Raw genomic sequence first — 25,023 nt, 5'->3', positions numbered from 1 at the left:
AAGTAATACTATTGGAGTACTACTACGCATAATCATAAATGCCTTTGTTAGTTGGCCCCAAATAGTCCAACTTCCTGTTAGTAAAAGTACACAGAGGGCACCGTCCTTTTAAATTGTACTAATTGTACATGAGCTAAACATTTCCATGTTATTCCCATTTCAGATGTTACAGGTGTCAATTCACAATTTGGATAGCAAAAGGACAGAGTATCCATACGTAAATTAGTGTATAGAACACCAAGAGTAAAAGAAATAAATGGATCCCTTGGTTATTTCTGGTTCTCTTTAATCAATTTATTCTTCACTAAATACAGATAAGTGCAGCCAATGCGTTTCGCCTGGTTACATCCATCCTCAGGGCAAAATCATGCGTCAGGTCAAATATGCAGTTTTAAACAGACACTGCATCGCAATCAACATAAAAGTATTCCACAAAGGCTCTTATAGCAGCAGTCGTCTTGGAAATTCTGTCGGCCGCTCATAAACAAAGAAAACAGGCTTCTAAGCCAGTCGAGGAGGTAATGACATCCATCTATATAGGACCATGTTCCAACAGCCAGCATTTGGCATTTGTAATATGCGATTGTGGAATACTTACAATGCCGAATCTGTTTACAACTGCGTATTTGGTGAAGAAGAAACTGATTAAAGAGTCACAGAAACAACCAAAGGTTCTATTCGTTTTATTGCCTCTTGGTGTTCTATGCACTCATTTTTTGAATGGGTACTCTGTTGCCTCTCAACTGTTTTTGAACGTATTTAATTATTGGCCAGTTGGTAGCTGGCCATCAGAGGTGGGCAACATTTGTTCAAATCATAAAAAATATTAACACTTTTGGTAGTGTGGAAAATGGGTCCCTAGCTGCCAATATTTGTTCAACTTCCAATTCACAAATTGTTACAAAGTGGCCTTCAGTAGATGCTTTTAGTAAAAATAAATTGGATTGCCCATTTAATGCTGTTGCGGTTAGGGTAATACACAATTGAGCAAAAATATGTTCTCGAAATATCCATCAATCCATATACACTATGTTATACAGTCAGGCTGATGCTTGGGCTTAGTTCTTGTGTCAGCATTGAATTTCTGTACTCATTTTTTATCATTAAATTCCATACACCATCGTTTTACACCATTAAAAGAACCTTCTCAAATAGACATTGTTCAGATGAATATACCCAATACCCAAGTGCCACCAATTACGTTTTAAATTAGAAGGATTAGTTACAGTATTGATTGCTTTGAGATAAACTTAAAATATTTGTGAGTTATTGATATTTATTTAGTACAAATCATTCAAATCTATTCTACAATCCCTTGCAAGTTAAAAGTTTGAAATGAGGTGACCTTAGGCCAAGCATGAAACAGCTTGTCCCAAATCATGCAAATAAAAGTGTCCTCGATGCCCTTTGTGTTACAGTCACACATATCATATGCAAATTAAAAGCAGGCTCTATCTTTAAATGAATTATGACAAAATTAAAAACCTAAAGTTACAGGATGCCATGCACCTGTGAGATGGAACAAATGCATGCCTCTTGTCAATCTATGGAATTGTTTGATCAATAAAACAATTAAAAGGTTTACAAAAAAATTGCATTAAATGTAGGATGTTTGATCAAAATTTTAAAGCAAAAATAGTGTGGGACTTAATATCAAAGGTAAGAATATCCCTTATTAGGTATTTAATATCGATTTTTTAAATATAGTCGTGCATATTACCATTTTATTTATTCTATTTAAAATATTAATTTTGATTTGATTGCTAAATATTAGTTATTTATAGTATTATAAGTTATTAATGTTATAATACGTGTATTTGTTTGTTTTAGCATAGTCTGAACATTTTTCTGCAAAAATGCATTGTTTTTAATTTTTGAAATTGTTAATTTAGTATGGATGAGGGTTATATTAAGAAGACAAGTGTTTTAAAATGTAAATGATTGTTTTAAATTTGTAATGATCATTTAGGTAATTTTAGATAATTTTGGGCCAGATGTAGGTTATCCCAGATTACCGATTCTTAAATACCGAATCATACCGATTCGGTATTTAAGAACAGGCAAATGGGATGTAGGTAATTTTTCTTTAAAAATTACCGAATCGGTAAATACCGATTCGGTAATTGGGGGAAACATTGAAGGGTGGCAGGGTGTCACTTTGACACCCTGTTGCACCCCTCAATTGTGTATGGGTGCACATGCTGCAGACATACATGCCCTGTGGGCATGTATGTCTGGAACATGGCACTGTTGTAAAAGAAAGAAAATGCTTTTTCAAGGGTTTTCTTTATTTACCACCAACTTATAGTTGGTGGTAAATAACGAATCCTAAAATGGGAAAATCACTCATTTGAGTGCTCCCTACATATCAGGATTCGGTAATTTACTGAATCGGTATATAAGAATTCGGTAATTTACCGATTCCTTAAATTACCGATTCGGTAAATTACCAAATCCTTCTTTTTTAGCCTCCTACATCTGGAAAGCCTATTACCGGTCGGTAACGGACGATTTCGGCCGTTACCGACCGGTAATAGCCTACCTACATCTGGCCCTTAATGTTTTAATTATGTAGATTAATTATTTTTTTTTTATTATTTGTTGATGAATTATTCATGAATTGGCTTAGAAGTTTGTTTGATTATTAAACTCGGGTAAATTCACACACACACGCACATATATATTATAATTGCTTTATTGAATTCATTTAATATTATTTTATTTTTATAATACTAATTTTTGTTAATTGTAATTGTTGGTGTTTTAATTCAAAATATTTTTCTTTGCAATATAAAATTAGCATTTTCAAATGTTATTTTATTTGTTTTATATTTAATGCATATATTTATTATTTTCAATATATTTTAAATTTTTTTAGTCTCAACCTAAATGATTTATTTTAGAAAACACAATTTTGAAATGGGATACGTAAATCTGACCCACACTAAAGTCCAACACTATTGCTACTGTTGTACAGTTTTGGAGAAGCAATAGTTCATCTGACTACTCCATACTCCTATACTTTCCCTACTTTTGCTCAGATTGGAGTGGAAATATTAAATCTAACCTCTCTAAATGTCCACACTGTCCCCACTTTTGCTGTGTTAAATCAGACTCCTCCAAAGGGCTACTGTTAGACTTGGCATCCTTGGCGTGGTTTCCCCTGACTTTTTGCCGCTACCTGCTGCATTTGTTTACTCTGCTGGATCTCGTTTTGCTGACTTAGATGCTTTCACACTTTGCCACTGCTGATCAGTGTCAAAGTGCAAGTGCCCCCTGTGTATGTTGTAACTATGATTGGTTATCCATGATTGGCATATTTGATTTACTGGTAAGTCCATGGTAAAGTGCACTGTGTGTGCCCAGGGCCTGTAAATCAAATGCTGCTAGTGGGCCTGCAGCACTGACTGTGCCATGCACACTAGTAGCCTTTCACATGTGTCTCAGACCTGCCACAGCAGTGTATGTGCACGCAGTTTTAATTGCCTTGTCAACCTGGCAAGTACACCTGCCAGGCCCTAACCTTGCCTTTTCTTGCATGTACGTAACCCCTAAGGTAGGCCAAAGGTACCCTCATGGGCAGGGTACAGTGTATGTTAAAGGTAGGACATGTACAGGTGTGTTTTACATATCCTGATAATGAAATACTGTGCATTTCGTTATTCACTATTGAAAGGCTGTCTTACCCATAGGTGATCATTGGAGCTGCATTGTAACATTTTATAAGGGTAAATTTCAATTGGCAATACCTAGAGATTTGGAGTTTAGGATCTCTGAACTCAGAATTTAATAACACACCTTTTAGTAAAGGTGGTTTTTAAATGGTGTGTTTGAAAAGGCCTCTTTTAGAAAGTGGACTTTTTCTTGTTTACCCATCCTGTGTACCTCTGCCTGTTTTTGTATTCATCGTCTGGTTTTGGTTTGACAGGTGCTGGGGATGTGCATTCACTCTAGACAGTCACAAGGGGAGTTGAGGTGTGTCCTGCCTTTCCTGGGTGACTCATAGCCAGGCTGAATAGACCATTCTGCATTTTGAGTGGTGGGAGGAGTTTTCACTAGCATCTGAATAGTCTGTGTCTGCTCTGCACAATGCTGTCTCCACCTCCTGTAGTGAAGCTGGGCCATGGAGGACAGAACTGGTTTTTACTGAGCTCAAAGACTCTTGAAACACAGACTACAAAGAGAAAATGGGATATAAGAAGTAGACCTTAAACACCAGACCTTGTGATCACTTTTACAACTAGAGGACCCTGCCAAGAAGAAGAGCTGAAGAGCTGCCAGGAGTAGTACAGCCCCTTTGCTGTGTGTTTCTTTGTTGGGTTGGCCTGCAGTTGCTGCTACTGTACGTGGCCAGAGGAAAGGACTGAAACTTTTGCCCTGCTGTGGTATCCTGTTTAAAGAAGATCTCCAAGGGTTTTATGTAGTGCTTGCCTCCAGTTCTGAAGTCTCAGGGACACAAAGACTTCACCTGCAGCATCCCTAAACTCCATTGTTGAGTTCTGTCTGCCTTGTGGTGCTAACTCAAGTTGTGGGCCCTTGGAGGTTGTTCCTGCTGCAAAGAACTGCAAAGAACCAAAGAAACCTGAAAATCGATGCATCGCCCTTCCAGCGACTGCTTTCCCTATGCAGCATCACTGTGCGGGGAGCATTTCCATTCACTGTCGACATGCGGCCGAAGAATTGGCACAGCACCTGTCAAAGTCCAGTACACCAACCTCCAAAGTCCAAGACCACCACCCGACTCCGTAGCAGGCTCTGATGTGCGGCTGAAAGAATCGATGTATCGTGGAACCGAGCCTGAAGAAATTGGCGCTGTGTCTATTTTGCCACTGCCGCATTGACCTCTAGTGAGTCCAGATTTCCACGCAACGCACCTGTGGTGCATGTTTTCTGACAAATCACCCGTGGATCAGAATCGTCTTGGAATCGATGCATCATTCCCTACACAGTTCAGATTCAATGAAACACTACTCCTGTATTGCAGTAGAACTGACGCATTGCCTCCACAAGGACTCAGGAACTGATGCATTGCTGTGTTTTCCAATGCTTATCTCCTCTGCAGCTTTTGTGGATTTTTACGCATTTGAGGTACTTGTAAAGATTTCTATGGACAGAATTGCTCGCAAACTTTTAAAAGTTACATTTTGAATTGTGTATGTTGGATTTTTGTCATTTTCGTCTTATTTGGTTTAGAGGAGTTAATGCCACCAGAATGTCACTTTTTCAGACTGTCTGGTGGCCTGAAGTTCTTCACCTTTTTACGAGGTAGCATTAAGCCACGCTGCCTTGTAAATAATGCCCCTGTTCATGCAGCAGTTAGCGCAAAAGGTGCGTGAAATGGGTGTTGCAGTGGATGTTTCACCGCAACACCTATTGCTTTTAGGCATTTCCTCATATGTACAAGGTATTGGGCAACATCATAAAGATTGCCAGAGAATACCTGGTCTTAAGCAGGTTATATGAGGAGAAATGTTCCATTTCTCCTCATATTTTGCTCTTTCCATGTGTGTTTTGTTCTGCAGCACACATAGAAACAGCAAATCACCGGTAAAGATTGTTTATGTGCAGGAAGGTACCCCTTCCTGCACATAATCAATCATCCCTGCAGCACAGACATACTTGCTGCATAACACCAGGGTGCTGGCTCTGATGCTTAGCAGCTTCTTTAGCACCAGCACTAGGGGAAACCCAGTGATGCTCTGTATTCTTGCAGATACGGCACATCCCCCACTTTTGAAACTGATCAACCAATTTTGGCGCAAATCTGTGCTCTGCCAGTTTCTAGTAAATGTGCCCCTTTATTTTTCTAAACTGGTGTAGTGTCCATTTGTAGTGTCTTTACTGAGGTACAGTGTGTGTTTGGGTACAAATACTTTACGCATTGCCTCTGTGATAAGCCTGTCTGCTCTTGCCAAGCTACCAAGGGGGTAGCAGGGGTTATCTAGGTGTTATCTATCTCATCTTGACTAGAAGCAAGGGTCAGTACTTGGACAGGGTGCAAGCCACTGCCAACAAGAGACCCCAAATTCTAACAGCAATACTTTCCCTACTGTTATTGGACTGAAGGGGGAATTGTAAATTTGACCGCTCCGAAGCCTAAAAATTAGCTTACTTTTGCTCATGATAGAGTGGGAATAGTGAATCTGATCCCTCCAAATTTCAAACGTTTGCTTATGTGGGAGTGGGAATAGTAATTGTAACCCCTCCACAGTCCAATACTTACTTGGAGTGACATTACCTAATAGCTATTCACAATTTGCGAATCGCTATTAGGTAATATTTAGGAATAGCAATTTATTTTGTGATTCCTACTTGCATAAGGAATTGCGATTCCTAAATAGCGATTCAAAAAGGAATCACAATTTCTTATGTTGATGCATGTGGCAGTAAACATCTGTCTTTGAATTTATCTGTTGTGGACAAAATAAGTATGAAATTTCATTCTACCGTCAGCCACTTGATAGGCAAATCTAACCAGACATAACTCAGAAGGACAGAGGAAAATGTCTAGCTGATAGGGTTCAGCAGTCTGACTTGTACTTGTCTCACTACCACAAAGTCAGTGCAATACTGAGCTTTAACAGACAAGATACGTTGTATAGAACTTAGCACTCAAGGTCCAACCTGAAATCTCTTTTTATTGATCATCACAATCAGTCAAACACCAATAAAGACTCAAAATATTAATTGCATCAAGTAGATTATTAAATCAGATGAATAAAGAAAGGAAAGAAAAAGGAAATGGATGAGAAAGCACGTTTCTGTTCACAAAATGATCCTTCAAACTTGCTTGTAACAAAAGTACCCTTTGATATTCAGACACCCAAGTAGCAGTTACCATTTCCTGGAACATAGAGTAGATCTATGGCCACTCCTGAAGATACCACCTTTAGGTAACAACCCACTAATCAACCTGAAATTTCAATTAAATATTTCACAGCTATCCAGATCCTCCAGTTCTGCAGTCTCCCAAGTGTATACCTTTGGACACTGCAAGAACATGTGTGAAATAATTCCAGCCATCCCATTCGCAAATCTGGAGTCCATTTGTGAAATGTCTTGGTTTAGCCCATGAATAATCAAAAACGTAATGAGCTCTGTGCATGTAGATCAAATAAAAATGCAAATTTTGAGATCATAGTTTTCCTATTATTTGTAGGACAAAGCAGATCAGAATTCCTATTTCCGTCCTCCATATATTCTCCTAAATAGATCTGTTTGAAGAGCTAACCCTGCCTAATATTTGTAGACTTCTCCAAAACATCTAGGCCCTAATTTGGATGCCGGTCAGAAAGCCTCCGATCACAGGTCGGAGGCTTTCAGACTGACATTCTTGGTTTTAATTCCGACTGCCATATTACTATTATGGCGGTTGGAATTCAAACTAGCCGGACATTTTAGCTGGCTTCCGATGGGCTCAATGATCCTGTCGGCCAGCCGGCTCCGCCACCATAATCCCATACAGACGGCGTTTCTGCCGGCGGGATTATGATGTCAGTTTCTGACAGGCTTTCCATGTCGGGCTTTCTGACATGGAAAGCCTGTCTGAAAGTGACTTTGGGGGGCCCCAACAGGGTCCCTGTTTTCAGGCCTTTGATGGGGGCCTAGGAGTCACCTATGGCACCCCTCTCTAAATCCCTGCCCCGTCTGGCAGGCACCGTGCAGGTGCCTGCCACTTGGTGCAGGGATTCACAGTGACTCCCATTTCTCTATGGGAGCGTGTGCTGTGGCCAGTTTCCAACCACCTCATAAGCTCCCATAGGGAAATGGATGGTGCAGTCACATCGTAATTGCAGTTTCAAACCACCGACCTGAGGTTGGTTGGTTTTGAAACTGCATGGATGCCGGTCTGAGGCAAATCCAACAGACATTGTAATTGGAGCCCTAATGTTGTATTAATTATGTGCTCCAAAGTTTGTGCTGGCACTATCTGCAGACATTATAGCAAACTGCAAAACATGTCTTTTCTTAGTAATTATTTCACAAATTGATAAACAGAAACTTGAACTTCATATTTTGCCTGTAAAGAATTTATGTACCTATAAAGTCTCCTTGTAAGTATTAATCTCTGTACCCTTCAATATTTTGAATCAAGCCTTCGAATCAATGGCACCACCTGCACAGAGACAGGCTTACCTTTACCCTTTGTGTTTCGTTTAGTATAGGGGTATTATGAAGCTTGATAGTGCAGATACAGTTCCAAATCAGATTTGTACTTTGAAAATGTATTACCACCACATCAATAAATCAATAATAGAATATTAAATGCTGTCTTCAGTACCATGTTTCATCAAAGATATATTTAGTCTCTGCTTGTGAACCATACTCTTGTAAAGAATATAGTATATTCTGTACTTTTTAACAACTTGTGAATTATCTCTTTACTATGAACCCATACCACTGAACTACATACCACCGAAACAATATATAAATATTAGTCAACCCTAGTTCACATTCTTCAAACATTATGCACTAAATTTATAAACTGAGTGCAAAATAGTGTTCCTACTAAAAACATATCCAAGTGTGAGAGTAATTATGTACAAATCCGTTGCAAATCCTGCCCTTTCTTAATTACCAACTCTAAAGTATTTTTCACGAAGGTGTGGCCAAGATGGACACCCTGTGAACATGCCACTCTACCCCTCCTGCTGTCAGCTGCAGAATGCAGCGCCGGAGCCGGTCCCAGGCTATGAGATCACAGTGGTGGGAGACAAGAAACTCCGCAGCACAGTCCGCAGATAGGGGGTCCAACATCATAATCTCCTTGCACCCCATAGCCCACCTCCCAGATAGCAATCACCAAGCCTTGCATGCCAAAATGGCCACAATGGAAAGATGCAGCCTGAGCAGCATTGGATTACGGCTTGCCAATCTTGGCAACTGGAGACTTTGGGGTGTCTTCCACTACAGGGGCTCCCCATACCTGAGCAGAACAATCTGTGACCCTGCACTTCTCCTGGAGTGCCAGAAACATCAACGACTCTTGATCCAGAAATGCCACAACAGACGGGTGCCTTGTTTCCTGGCATGTGGCCCTGGTCATGGTTGTGGTGCTGAAGACTGGACATACTGCATCCTGGCGGGAGGTAGCCCATCTCCTCCACACAACACACCTCCTGTCCTGGCACAGGCCGTGATAGAAGGGCTACACCACTTATATCCCCGATGCCTCACAAGCACAGAGAGGCAGATTTGACTCGGCCAAACGAGGGACCCCACCCAATGAACCTGTGGTGCTGTTGCCCCCGTAATACTACAAAAGGCACTGGATGGTTCCCTGCCTGGTCCTCAGTGCTGCTGGAGCTGAAAGAGACTCTCCAGCTAATCAAGACTGCTGCCCAGGTCAGGGCCCAGTGGCCAGGGTGGTGGCCTTGGTGACCTGATATGAGATGCTTTATGTGAGAGACTGCAACACATTAGATGGGGGTGGACTTAATCATTATGGCAGCAGCACTGGGGAGGGAAGACCACTCCCTGAAAGAGATGCTTGCATGCCCTGTGAGTACCCCCAGGGGAGACAATCAACAGTCTCAGCAATTACAATGCCTATGGACGAGGGGGATGAGGAGGCCCCAATGACATGGTCATTTATGAAAATGCCGTTCGCCTCCTTGTGCAAAGACAGTCACTCAGTGAAATGCAAACTCTCCATGGACCACAAAGATGTCAAAAGATTCCTGACAGTGGTGGACAACAGGGTTTCCACATTCGAAGAAGGCAAAACAGCACATGAAGAAGATGTGAAACGTCTAAGGTAGGAAGTTCTGCACCTACAAGAGCAACAAGCAACACTACAGGCTCACATTGAAGACCCTAAAAATCACTCCAGCAGAAACCCCATATGCATATATGGGGTGCCACTTGGAACTAAGGGAGCAGACATCACTAACTATTTGCAGTTCCTTTGTTGCACCATCTTAGACTCAACACCAGAGACTGACATACATCTGCACAGAGTCCACAGGGTGGGATGGCCCGGGGCAGGTGCTCACCTGGCATCCAAGCATGCATCCACGACTTCCAAAGCAAAGAGACTATCCTATGCAGGAAACGAGACACCAACCCAGTTCAGTTTTGTGGTCACAAACTTGCATTCTACCAAGATCTCTCAGCCCTGACCTTCCAAAAGCTCAGATCCTTCCACCCAATCACAGACTTTCTTAGGAATAAGGAGTCTCCTAAAGTTGAAGTCTCCCATTTTTCCTCATCTTCCACTGGGATAATGTGCACATCAGCTTATTAAAACTTTAGCGGAGGCTGTCTGGCTCCTGAACCATCCAAGATAACACTAAGGATAGCACATCTCCATGAGCCAATAAACCCTGCAGGGGACAACTGAACCAAGGGTGCCGTACTATGAACTCCCTTATGGGACACCACCCAGACACTGTGACAGTGGCATTGGAGAAACAAATATTTCTGGGCAGCTTCACTGGAGAAGTGGACTGCCAAGACATTGGTTAATGGGGGCCACCGTATATTACTTTGGAAGCCCCTGCCACATTGTGGCCAAAGATACCAGTGGTGGGAGGCTGATGGGGCAGAGACCCTGCACTTAGACACCTGACCTGGAGCGTCACAACCTCGGGCTTGGCGATGACACTCAGGGACCTAATGGAATCTCTGATAGTACAATTTGGACAAGTTCCCTGTTCATTTGTTGGTTGAGGTTGTCCAAAGGGTTGCTGCTTGCTTGACTTGGAAGATTAAGACAACCACACATTTTTGTTCTTTTGTTCCTACTTGAACACGCCACACTACACGCTGGACTTATACACAATCTGCCAGTCACAAATCATTACCCGAAGGCAGACACACATGTACTGAAGTAGACCCCTACACACGCGGACCTGAATGTCCTATCCCTCAATGTACGAGGGCTTACGGGTGCGACATATGTCTATTTCAAGAGACACATCTTTTATCCAGAGCCTGGCAGAAACTGGAATCCTAATGCTACTCATCATATCAACATCTCTCTTCCAACCCAACAAAGACTTGGGGTGTTGCCATCTTTTTCTCTAGCTCCTTTAGAGGGGCGGGGGGGTTGCCAGGATATGGGGAAGGATACTGGCATTCCATGCCTGGGTGGGGGGGGCTTTCCTTTGTGATTGCCTTCATTTATGCCTTGAATGACAACCAGGAACAGTTTCTAAAATGAGATAGGTACAGCCATCACTATGGTAAGACAGGTTCGCTCATGGAGGCGGGCATGTGGTGGCTGCAGAAGGTTGGACTTCTGGACCTGTGGAGGACAGCCCACACTGGCACTAGGGACTGCAATTATTATTCCACACCTGTTAAAACTTATACACTTATTGACTATTTTCTGGGGACTCAAGCAGTGCAGGCCAGGGTAGGGCGGTCAACACTAAACCCAGGGCATTATCTTACGATGCAGCTTTGGACCTCATCCTGTGGGTGGATGCTCCACTATGACACTTAGGCCCTTGGAGGAGCTGGAACTTCATTCTCCAATGGCCAGACAAATGCTCACTGACTTCTTAGTGATCAATAACAGCGCGAACACCTCAATAGCTAAGCCCTGGGAGACACTGAAGGCCATTTAGAGAGGGGAGTTCATAGCAACATCAGCTGCAGTAAACAACTAACACAAAGATAAGAGGAGGGATCTGGGGGGGCAGGAGAAAGCTGGAGTCTGTCCATGGTTGTATCAGGGCCCCACAGATCTAGTGTAAGCCGGAGTCCACGTGATCCTAAATGCACAGCTTGGATTCAGATAGGGTGGAGTATGCACTGTTTCACCTCCAACACATTTTCTACGTGGGGGAAGACAAGTGCAGCAGATGGCTTACCCACAAGCCATGAGGTAAACTCTATGCAGATAGAATTGAGGCCATCTGCACTCCTAACACCATTAAAGCCCCCAACGATGCCAACACAGCATCAGCTTTTGGGTCCTTTATGATTCCCTCTTTGTCACTCAGAATCTTCAGGTAACCAACATACACGAGTACCTTTGGGGCACTGCACCCCTCGGCAGACTTCACAAAAGGCTGAGTCCCTAAACAAACCTTTTCACAATGAGAAGGTGATCTCTGTTATTTCATGCCTCAACCCACTTAAGTCACCAGGCCTGGATGAGTTATCTGCCCTGTTTTAGAAAACCTTTTGCCAGACGCTTTCACCAGTTCTCACCAGACACTTTTTTTCTTTTATAGAAACTGGACTCTACTGCCATCTTTGCCAGAGGCTCGATATCCATCTCAAACCTGGAAAATTCAAATACAACTGTGTCTCCTACTGCCCCATCTCAATGATAAAGATAGATGACAAACCCTTCACAAGAATTCCCGAGATGAGTCTTAATCCCCTCATTCCCGGATTGATGAACCCTGATAAGTTCTGACTTGTCTCCCATTGGCAATGTGGGGACAACACGAAAATAGTTTTACATTTGGTAGACAAAGTCAAGCACTCACAGCGTGAAGTGATGCTGTCGGCCATAGACACTGAACAGGCATTTCATAGGGCCCATTGGCCATATCTGGAGACTGGAACACTTTGGCTTGGGACCAAATTCCCCAAATGGGTTCTCAGCACATATAGTGGCTCCAGGGCAGCGGTCTGGGCCAACGACTGGCTATCAAACCCATGTTCTATAAGGAGAGGGATGCATCAAGGTTGTCCCCTGTCCCCCCTTCTTTTTGCTCTTTACATGGAGCCTGTGGCACAGAGTCAGGGATGACCCATGCATTTCTAAGGTGAGATTAGGAGTCCAGGAAAATACTAACAGCCTTTATGCAGATGACGTCCTGGTAGCCATAGATGAGCCCCTACATTCTCTGCAGGCCTTCTTGCAAGAACTAGAGAGCTTCAGCAAGGTGTCAGTCTTCGGTATCAATTTCCAGAAATTGCAGACCCTCAACATGTCCATACCCCCAATACAAAAATAATTCACCACGTGAAAGTACCCTTTCACATGGGCCTACACCTTGATCTCATATCTCAGAGTACAGCTAATCTCCACTGGGGGCCCTATATGAGAAATGGTGTATCTTGCACATTGGGTCCCTCACCATGAAATTCGATGGTGGGGCACAGCAGACTTTCACTCCCTTCAAGAAATGGCTCCTTCTTAAGGACAGGGACAAGCAGAGCATCATAGAATTGTACACTTTCTTGCTCCATTGAAGACCTGAGTAGAATGTACTAGGGCAGAGGTGATGGGAGCCGGAATTGGGACAGCCCCTAACACACAGAGTGGGGGTATATAAAAGAACACAACACATAGCACGTAACACAGCAAGTGTGAAGACAGCTTTGTACCATGAAATATTCTCCTGTCCCCAGTCATTTTAATATACTCTGCAAATGTATGTGTATTCTTAGCCAATGTTTACAATGTGAGAAACATAGCACTTAGAGTTGTTTATACACCACACGTTTATTCTTCCTGCTGAAATAATGCTAATTTCCTTAATAAGTTCTTATTTTGAGAAATGAAATAGAAAATGTTTCATCCTAAGGGCCACCCTCTGAAGTAAAGTATCCAACTGTTTTATCGTCCTCCATCTCCATGTGTCTTCTCTTACAAACATATCACTCTGTCAGAGTCTCAGTTGCAATGTTCTAGCAGAGAGAGAACATGTGGTAGAGATATAACTTAACATGTTCCTAGAAACATGGCAGGTGAGTGTAAATTCGAGGAAGTGAAAGTTCTCTGATTTTCTCAATCATCAACTTTATGCTGTCCCATGTGATAATTATTGAACTAGTTTAATATCTGTAGGAGGAGATCAATCTCATTAATATCCAAGTCATTTAATAATTAGTACTAGTGAGAAAAGGGTTGTCCCTGGCCCTTTAAATCATAGGTGTCCTGTTGTGGGTAATCAAGTTCTTCTACTTAGATAGTGTTTGGCTGAAGCCTCAGGGGAGGGTTGTGTGATGGAACCACGCATGCATTCACCACGCATTTCAGTTCTTCACAGTCGTAACAACACAAGCCTTATCCATGAATATGCCTTTACCACTCATGCCTTTACTACAAAATATGCGTTGTTAAGGCATGTATAGTAAAGACATCCGTGGTTAAGACTGGACAGGTAAGTCTTAACCACCCTACCCCTGCCCTCTCCCAGAGTTGTAAAACTACCCCCCCTTCCGACTGAAAACCAACCCCCAGCCCTAAAAACATCCCTGTCCCCAGGCTTAAAATCTACTGCATCCTCCCCTAATCCCTAAAAAACTACCAGACCCCCGGAAGCCCTAAAAAGTACTGATTTTACATTTTTTGTTTCACAAAAATCATATGCAGACAAGAATGAAGAAGGACAAAGTAGCCATAAAACTGAGATTGCACAAAGCCAATCCGTATATGTTTATAACTAAGCCCAGGGTAACCTGTTTCTCAGGAGGTTACCATTTCTAATATGATGCTCTTGTAAAGTAATAGGGATCCCAAATAATCTAATTAATGATACTGTTAATGGGGAGCAAAGTAAAAAATAATATTTATTGGATACCTGCCATTTGTATTCTAACAATCCTTCATTCCTGTTTGATCATATACAGCCTATTTACAGAATCCAGCTAAAATAGGGCAGCTGATAAGTGTTTCACCACATTTTACATTACCAAGGCAGTACAAATATTTAGGATTTATCAGTACGGGATTACATCATCATTAAGCAACATGCTTTTCATAATGAATCTCCATAAAGTTAACTTCTCACCAAGTACCCTAAGAGGTAATGTACGCCAATAAAATACCAATAAAAAATATCAAAATGCTGATTCAAGAAGCATTAAACCGAGGTGTTGGAAATGGTTGTATGTTTAAAGCACTACCTCCTTAATCACATGTGCCTAAACCACGAATTCTAAACAACGACCCAACCTTAACCACTATGTAAATAACCACAACATACTGAACCACTAATCCCCACCCCACCCTAATTACTAACTCAATCCCCTCCTACAACCTATAAACTAACTCGATCCTCTCCCCCTAAAAACTAACATGATCCCCTCCCACCCCTAAAAACTAACTCGATTCTCCCCAAAACCCTAAAAATGAACTCGATCCCCTCCCACCCCCTAAAAATAAACACGATCCACTTCCACCCCCTAAAAACGAACTCAATCCCTCCCAACCCTTAAAAATGAACTCGATCCCTTGCAACCGCCTTTAAACTTACACAAACCCTCCAAGCCCCTATAACCTAACACGAACCTCCCACCCTCTTAAAACAAACTCGATTCTCCCCAACCCCCTAAAAACTAACTCAATCTCCTCCCGACCCCTAAAATCTTACACAATCCCTCTAAGCCCCTAAAACTAACCTAAATCCCCCACCCCTTAAAACTAACCCCAGAACCTCTTACCTGTTCCTGTCCGATGCTCCTCTGAACTCCGCCCTGCACAAACACTAGACTGTCTTAGCCTGAACCACACACATGCACAAGTCGTTGTTCGGCTTGCGTGACTCCAGAACTGGTTTCTGGAGTTGTTCTTCAGGATGTTTCCCATTGGAAATACGTGGGCTCATGAAATTATATTAAACATCTCATAGAAAGTGAACATAAGGAAAGAAGCCAGGTATGCAAAGGTGTAGTGTTCACTAGTTTCTCTACATTGGGGGTGGTTGTGTGTCTGTGTGAGCGCTCATGCATTCAATAACTCTGCAGTATTTTATCAAGTAAATATCCAGTTATATAAGGTATTCATGCGCCTCCTCAATTTCATTGTGCTCAGAGATACAATTTGGTTAGATTATTGTTACTGTTGTCTGTCATGTGGATGCTGTGGTGGCTTTGCTGTAGTTGCTGATGGCTGCAGAACAGCAGTTGATGCTGCTATTGAGGTTAAACATTTTATTTCATATTGACTCTTACAATTTCAGAGACGATCATCGTATTAGGAGTACACTCCACATAATCTATGATTTAAATTCCTTCTCTTCCCTCAACGAACTCAGTGAACTCATTCCAGTACATATTCACAGTAGCCTATGTACAAAATCCATGTAAGCAAGTAATGAGTTCCATAATGTTATACATTTATGGAAGTAGTCGGCTCTATGTAGTAGCCTGTAGGATTAGACCAGAAGTTGAGCAAAGGGGGTGTGCTGCCTTCCCGCCCCCTTTTGTATGTTTTGATGCTGTTTTAATATAGAAGAGACAATCTCTGCTTCTGTTGAGGCAAAATATACACTGGATGCTCATTTGCAACAAAGCCACCAAATTTGAAACAATCTGAAGCTTTGCACCAAAAATGACTCTAGCTTATCTACCAGCACCACAGATCCTGCATCCTTCACACACAGCTTCTTATGCAATGAATATCTCACTTCACAGTTTCTTCAGTATTGCTGAACCTGCCAGGACACTTTACCTGCATGCTGACTCTCTCTAGCAAAAATGAATATAATCTAACAACTTGGTAAATTGTTGAAAATGCATGAACATGCTAATGATGTGTGTGTGTTGTCAGAATCATTATAATACCACTAACCAAGACTAATAGCTTTTCTTGGCTTTAGGTTGAGGCTTCCCATACAAGATTGGCGTTGCCTTCAACCATGGATCATCAAGATGACTAAGTGAGTAAACATGACAATTCTATGAGTAACACTGAATTGACTAACTGTGCTAAGAGAAGTAAACTGTACTGTGAGTTCAAGTGACAATTTACCAGAGGAGTCTCAGAAGGGTTACATTGAACCACCAATTTTCCTTCTAAAAGATGCAATTTTATATTTCCTTTGGGAACAAGACCACCATGTGTAGCCCTTGAATGCACCTAAACTCATTGGCATCTCAGGAACAACAGCAATTTTCAACGACTGAATGTACTGAATATACAGAAAGACACTCATTTACTCACTTGTCCTTAGCGTATTTGGCTTCTATCGCTCCCTGCCAGTAGGTTTTTTCCTATGTTCTTTTACCCCAATGGATAAACTACAACTTTTTGCTACCACTGCTGTCCTGAATTTCCCCAAACGCACCTCACAGAACTGACACAAACCCGAATGGTGACAAGTGAACAGTGCTCTAGAGTGACGAGCACTGTTCACTTGTCTCCGTTTGACCCATTTCTATCTTCGGCATGCTTATTCTTTCGCACACGCCTAAGTATTAGACATTTCACGGCACGATTTCCACCACTTGCCACTCGTTAGTTTCCTTTTTCTCCTCGCGATTTTTCACATTAATAACCTGTACACACCGTTTTTTGTAGTCCTTCTCACTATCAGCCGTTTGCATAACATCACGTACACGCTTTACCACCACGTTTTACTTCACATCTCGGGCCCTGCTATTAGTAATTCTGGTTATTTCCCACTCCTTCTTCAGATTATGTGGACCCCTTGAAGAAGAGCTTTCCAGCTCGAAATGCATTGGGGATATTGATACATGTTTCCACATATATAACCATGGCGTATTAAATTTTTTGATTATGGATTCATCTTGCAATGATTATACATGAATCATCTTTAATTACAAGAAAACCTTTGATTCAGAAGTATGAACCAAATATATTGAAACAACAAAGTGAATAAAACTTTGAACATTTGAATACCTTTGTCTACTTTCGAGCATATATTTAGCACAAAGGTGTGCTCAGAATCTCCACCTTACACCCGTAAGGTCTGTTTCTCTATTTCCTAACTATAACAGCTCTGTAACCGTTTTTTCTTGAATTTCTAAGGTTTCTTAAATGTTATTTCCGAACTATATTGAACCCTGTAACCTTAGGATGTTGTACTGAATTCCTACGGTTTTTTACATTTTATTTCCTAATCACAAATTGTAATCTGTCTGACTCAAGCCTCTCATAAATAAGCCCCTTATTTTCTACATTTGAAGGAGTTGTGGCTTATTTGTACACTTAGGAACTTCTTTTCCGTGAATTATCAAAAAATGATTTCATGACTCTCCTGATACATATTCTCCGAGGGGAGAAGGGCACAGCTTATACTTGTGCCCTTACAGTCAGGCCGGACCCCTTGGCTAGACTCTAACTTGGCTCTTCCCATGAATCGTCTGGCTTGCCCAGCTCTAGAGCTAACTCTATTCGATTTTGACCAACTAGATGTCACCATTTTAAATGTCAAAGTATTTGTACAAAATGATCAATGTGAAGCATTCACTCATCCTTCATGAACAGTAGCAATTTAACTCCAAGGAAATGCATCTCAATTTACTAACCAGCATAAGTCTGTACTAGTTTCCCAGTTCATCAGGGCATGTGTATTTGGACATTCATTTTAAAGCCCACAGTGCCATCTTCAGATCAAACATATAATATCCGTATTATACAAACCCAAAAAAAGATAACCACAGCTCACATTTCACTCTTAGTGACGTAAACTATCTCTATCCCAATGTCTTATATGTAGCAAAGCTTAGTCAATTACATGAATTCCAAATCCCTATTTGTTTACCTTGTGTTCTGAAACAAAGTGCACTGCAGTGTGAAATCAATTTTATCAATTGCTCGAATATGTTCTGCATACATAATGTGAGAGCATGTACAGTACAATGAAGAGTCCTTGCTCTGTCAGCGCTCTGGATTTATTTCCAAACATCCAAAAAAAAGACTGCATGAGTTGATACTTATGACATAGCTGCCAGGCTTTCAGTGCGCTTATATGTGACATGTTTTCAGGAGGTTTATGTGTGACACTTCAATTCCTTCTGTGTGACATTTTCTCACTTGTAAAACAAAGCATTCATTTCAATTTAATGAAGTACATTTCAGGAATTACCACCTCATATGTAATAGTATGTCTAGAAAGTCCCTTCAAATAGCGTTATGAGCCTACTTTCTGCATTGAAATGTCATGGGAGAGGGCAGGTGGGGTCCCCATCCCCGGGGCTCAGCCATTATCAACCATTATCCAATGGGGAGGGGGCCATTTGACTTTACATAGGCTTGACAATTTTGAAACACGGATAGATGTTTTTAAATTAGTGAGAAAATAAAACCTTAAGAAATGGTATTCGATGAAACCAAATATTCCTTCCTATAAATGAGATTGTGGATGCAGGTGTAAGGAATCCTGGGTTGATATGCTTATCACTCTCCACAAATTAGAACAAGGGAACACTTTAGGCAATTGTGTTGGCATTGTTGAAAATTTTCAGGAAAGTCAAGGTATTGTGTAGAACTCTGTGACACCCAGCAAATTTTACCCTAAGACTGTTTTCTCTTCCCAATTGCCTTATGGTGCTAGAGATGTGTTTTATGATTGTATGATACCGGGTCTTAAAAGACTTAGGAATACAAAGAGCCCTGGAATTTGACATACAATGAAATGCAAGCATTAACTGATTTCTCTAGGGATTCAAATATCATCAGATGCCCGGCTGATAAAGGGCGGAATGTGGTGATCATAACTTGTGTGATGTACATTAACCCCTTGCGGGCTCCCGTCGGCCTTTGGCCAACGGGAGCACTGCCTCCCTAGTGCTGCCGTCAACCAACTGCCAACGGAGCCCCACCCACCCTTTAGAAGACCCGGCCGCGGTTAAGGCGTTAAAGAAGCCCATAGGCAACTGAACGATAGAAACTGTTATGATGTTATGATAATATTAATATGGACAGATATAAGCATGCAGTTATGTTTGTATGGGAACAGTTAGAGAGGTATAAAGATTTGGGCTTAGTAGAATTAGAAGAATATCTATATTTGAAGACAGAATATCCCGCCTACCAGCGTTTTAACTCTTGCCTAAAATAGACAAAAATCCTAGTAACCCACCTGGAAGACCAATTGTTTCATCAAGAGGGAGTGGACTAGGAGTACATCGAAGTACATAGATTTGTTTCCTTACAGACTTTGTCACTGCCCTCCCTTTGTATCTCCATGATACTAAAGACTTGCTTAGGAAACTTGGGGGGATAGAATGGATGAATACTTATCTTCTCATGACCTTGGATGTTTGCTCTCTTTACACAAGAATAGATCATTAACAAAGGACTGATGCTTGCAGATATTTTTTGAGAGCCAGGCCTATACATTTGCTGTCCTTTACCAACATGCTCCTTAAGATGATTTGTATCTGTCTTCAAAATTACATCCTTCTGTTTAATGGAGAGCTATACAGGCAGCAGACTGGTGCTATGATGGGTACCTGCTTCACCCCCAGCTTTGCAAACCTCTTCATGGGCTGGTGGAAGGAGCAGGTGTCCACAGTACCCGAGATCTCAGAAGGTATGGAGAAAACCATTATCTGGCTAAGCTATATCGGCAACCAGTTCATTGTATGGGAGGGCATGGAAAGTTCAGGCAGAGAGTTTATTTCCAAGTTTGAAAATCAGCAATGAAAATTTAGATTTACCCACACCATTAGTAGTAGGAAACTTTAGTTTCTGGATATTGTAGTGGAAATTAAGGAAGGAGCTCTAACCACATGGCTACATAGAAAATCCACTGCAGGCAATACTATACTTCATGCCCTGCGTACACACCCAGAGGCAATCAAGTGGAATATTCCTTTTGTGTAACTGCTCAGGGCAAAACACAATTGTAGTAATGAAGAAGAATGTCTTAGAGAAGAGAATATTATGTTTGAAAGGTTCTCGGAATTAGGATACCCCAACTTAGTCCTTGAGAAAGAATAGGGCACACAACATCTCCAGAGACACTATTCTCTTTCAACACTCTCTCCTTTCTGATAACTCTGAGGAGTTGGAGATCAGACTCATCACTACTTTCAATAATCAAATGAGCACGGGAGCCAAAATAGTTGAAAAAAATTGAGGGATTTTATCCACCGATTCCACCATTGGTCTCATTCCACAGGATAAGCCCAGTTTTACATACAGAAGAGGCTGTAACCTCAAGTACATAGCAATTTTACAGTAAAAAATCAACTAACAATGTATTTAAGGGTTCCGTCCCTGTTTGAACGGCAAAGCTTGCAAAAACAGTTCCACTAGAAAGATCTATAAGGGTCCATTGTGTAAAAAAAATCAAACCATTTCTTACCTGTAGTTTTTCCTATGTTATCTACATCCTAGAATGCCCTTGCAATAAATGGTATGTAGGAAGTACTATCCATCTAGTAAGAAAAAGAATTCTTAAGCACATGTGTGTTATTGATAAGTGTGACCCACACTACAGTGATAGAAACAAAATTAAATGTTTTGCAATTGAACAAATTCCATACAATAGGTGCGAAGTAATAGAGAAGCACATCTATGACTGAGAGAATCTTAATAGAGGGTGGATGGAATACAGAGGAAGGACTCAAAGTTAATCTGTACATCGGATGCATCTTTTTGTTTGTTAGTTTCTGTTTCTAGATCCTCTTAGCTTAGAGTGTTTTATTGTTTTTAATTGTTTGCTTATTGCTACGTAGTTTTTAACGCACTCTCTTCTTTACTCTGCTTTTCTGTAATATTATTTTTCCCAGGAGGAAAGGAAGCAATACTCTCCTGAGATGTGGAGGTGCCCAACTGGGCAGGAGCCCTCTGTCTTTTACTCTACACATGCTCGGGTGTTTGGTGTTTTCGGATAAGGATGAAGAATCTAAGTTCTTTTAAATAATATATACATAGTATTACAATGGGAGTCCAGATATTGCTTTGTCTCATTTTCATTTTGTCTTTGAGTGACTTCATGACTTGTGGTCGATTGGTTTGAGATGTTGTATACATGCCTTATTATCATTTCTGTCATTACCCCACTTGAGCCTAATTGTATGTTGTCAGTGCTGGTGTATTCTGTTAACAACAGTATGATGTATGGACAGTAGCCCACTGGGGTTCCCTTATATTTTATGCTATATGCTGGATTTCTGTTATGTGTATTTTACGTCATTTGTATTGTCTTCATAATGTATTTAATTTGTATTGTAAGGCATAGGCCAGTTTAAATTGAGATATTATTCCGCTGCATATTTAATCTTTTTTAATGTCTGGATATTTTTTTCAAGATGGCTCTTATGTTTTCAAAACGTATTTTGTACTTTTGCATGTTTATGATGTGCTTTCACGACTTCTCCTGTTTTTTGTGAAAAATGTTGTTCTTTCAGTATGATTAGCATTTAAAAATGTTTACGGAGGGGATTGGTAATCTGTGGGATATGTGATCAAGGCTGTTAAACCGAAACATGTAATGGATTGTCTATTGTGGTGAATAAACTTTTAATTGTGTATCCTATAACTTCCCTATGTTGAATGGCTTTTATTGGTGTCATTGGAAATTGCACATCTTTCTACTGAGTTCTCTCCCTCGGCAGCCATTCCACCTCTCACAAGGACAGGGTTTTCTTTGAGCATTTCAGTGATTGAGATATATATATATATATATATATAAAAGACGCCATCCTTCGTGTTCCCATTCAGCAGTGGAAACCAAAATAACGCCAGAGCAAAACCACAGTTAAGTGCATATTTCTTCAGTGCTTTATTTCGTGTCAAATTTCTGCCAGCAACCTGTCATGACGCGTTTCACTTCTCGAAGAGGCTTGATCACATGATGTGTCAACAACATAGATGAGGGTATAAATAATGAAATCCACTCAAACAACAGCTGTATATAATATACAAACAGTAAACATGGAAAAGATACTGCCAGGATGTAGTAGCAGCAAGCAGCATATTCAGGGCATAGTGCCCAAAGTAATGTAAATATATCCTTTTCAAATGTTAAGAAAAAAATATATAAAAATACATAAATAGAAAAATGCTAAAAAACGTTTTTACACAATAAAACCAATTATATAAGTTATATTTACAGGGATAAATCCAAAATTTCATACAACTATATATTTACATTGATTTTTCTAGAATAGTGCAAAACAAGGTGGGAACATTAGGAAGAGTGGATAATCCAAAGAAATGTAATATCCTGCCTCGCAATCCTAATTTCCCCGCCACCAACCTCAAAAATGTCCTGTAGCTGTTTGTCAAGTCCCTAAAGAATTACTAGAGAATACACATTATTGTCAAAGTGGAAATTTGTTCAACATTAGACATGTCTTAGTAACCCTCATATAAATACTGGGATAACCAACCAAACGTGGATAAAGTGCACATGCAATTTAAAATCTGTTTTCTGATGTGGAACAACCACCCCAAATTTCCATCTTGGCAACACCTGGTCCCAGGTGTTTAAATTATTGTCCAAGAGTAGATAATATTACGAGTGGGATGTCATATTGCTGATATTCGAGATATAACCTTTACAGACAAGTGTACATATCCTCACTGGCATTTAAGCCTCCCGGGTTCTTGCTTTTAAACTCCAGGATGTATCTTGTCTCCAGTAACCGTAGCTTTGCATCCCTGTTGCCTCCCCTCTTAAGGGGCGGGATTGTATCGACCAAATAGTATTCTAACCCATCCGGGTTGCTATTGTGGGTCGACTCAAAATGTCGCACTACTGGATATGTCGGATCTTTCCCTGAAATAGCTCTTAAATGCTGCAAGATTCGTTTGTGGGCGGGCAGCTGAGTGCTGCCCACATAGTTTAGCCCACATGGACATTGCAGCACGTAGACTACATACTCTGTTTTGCATGTAAGTCTATGCTTGATGGCAATTGGTTTATCGTGAAAAGGAATGGAGTAGTGAGTCCTGCTAACGCCATGTCGACAGGCCTTACAGAATGGACACTTTTTAAAACCCTTATTCAGGTCCATCTAGGTCCCTGATAATGGTTTGTCCAAATTGTTACTGACCAATGCATTTGCCATTGTCAAGGACCTTCGGAAAGTAAGTTCAGGCTTGTTAGAAACCAAATTGCCTATTACTGGGTCTCTTTTTACTAGATTCCAGTTCCTGCTGAAGATTTTTCTAATCTCAGCATGTTGAGTGCTGTAGGTCACAATGGCCCTTGATTGTACTGAATTAGGTGTGGCCTCAGCAATGTGGCTCTTGCCTCTCAGAGTTTGTTCCCTGGGAATAATGCGTGTGCGTTCAATGGCTGTATCTATTAGATCTGTACTGTATCCTCTCTCCAGGAAACGGATCTTACTGTCTCTCTGGGCTTTGTCACATTCTTGATCAGTACTACAGATCCTTCTCATGCGCAGCATCTCCCCATATGGGATGCTGCGGATGAGATGTCGAGGATGCTGACTAGTGGCATGCAACAGCGTATTCCCAGAAGTCTCCTTCCTATGCAATTTAGTCTCCAGATTTTTGCCATTAATATACACTTCTACATCCAAAAAGTTAACTCCCTCTTTGTGAATCTCAGACGTGAACTGCAAATTATAGATGTTAACATTCAGTTTTCTAACAAAGTCAGTTGCCTCCTCCCTGGACCCCTTCCAAATCATGAATAAATCATCTATATACCTTAAATATGTAATCACATTATTGGTCATTATGGCCTCATGGTCCACCATGAGGACACGCTCCTCCCACAGTCCCATGTGCAAGCATGCGAAACTGGGGGAAAAACAGGCCCCCATGGCCACCCCTCGTAGTTGTTGGTATATCTGGCCATAGGAAATAAAAAAGTTCTGCTCAAGACATAACTTTAACATGCCAATATTCATTTTGTTGTGATGTATATAGTTCATAGGGCGTTTGTCCAAATAGTATTCAACCGCTTTGATACCGTCACTATGTCTGATGGAAGTGTATAATGACTTCACATCTAAAGTCATTAGCAGATAATCATCACGCCAAACAACCTCTTTCAATTTAGTTAAAAAGTCAGTGGTATCTCTCACGTAAGATTGTAATTTTGTAACCCATTCTTGCAGGAAATAATCAATATATCTCGGAATATTTTCGGTGGAACTGTCAATTGCCGATATTATCGGCCTCCCAGGTGGAACAGAAATGTTCTTATGAACCTTTGGCAAAAGGTAAAAGGTGGGGATCACTGGGTATTCCTTTTTCAGGAATTGAAATTCATCCTTGGAGATAAGTCTGCCACTTTTCCAGGCAATCAGTTTTTAATTTTGTTCATTCCAGGCCGCCCTGATTGCCCCTATGTTGCTTTTCCTGTAGCAGGATTGATCTCCCAGCTGACTTTCAGCTTCCTTTATGTAGAGGTCACAGTCCCACAGCACAATATTTCC

At 41.1% G+C, this 25,023-nt stretch overlaps 1 protein-coding gene across 1 annotated transcript in view; it reads left to right on the top strand.

Moving 5' to 3' along the window:
* Positions 1–22,133, top strand: part of DCDC1 (doublecortin domain containing 1) — a 1,658,417-nt gene extending 1,636,284 nt beyond the window's left edge. The window contains exons 37-38 of the mRNA XM_078683738.1: positions 16,512–16,571; positions 21,397–22,133. Coding sequence (XP_078539864.1) covers positions 16,512–16,571 — 60 coding nt within the window. The 3' untranslated portion in view covers positions 21,397–22,133. The remainder of the gene's footprint in view (positions 1–16,511; positions 16,572–21,396) is intronic.
* Positions 22,134–25,023: the final 2,890 nt, after the last annotated feature.

This window comes from Lissotriton helveticus, chromosome 3_1 (assembly GCF_964261635.1).
Source record: "Lissotriton helveticus chromosome 3_1, aLisHel1.1, whole genome shotgun sequence".
Classification (NCBI taxonomy): domain Eukaryota; kingdom Metazoa; phylum Chordata; class Amphibia; order Caudata; family Salamandridae; genus Lissotriton; species Lissotriton helveticus.
The sequence above is the reverse complement of the archived record's forward strand: the minus strand, read 5'-3'. Positions and strand labels throughout refer to the sequence as shown.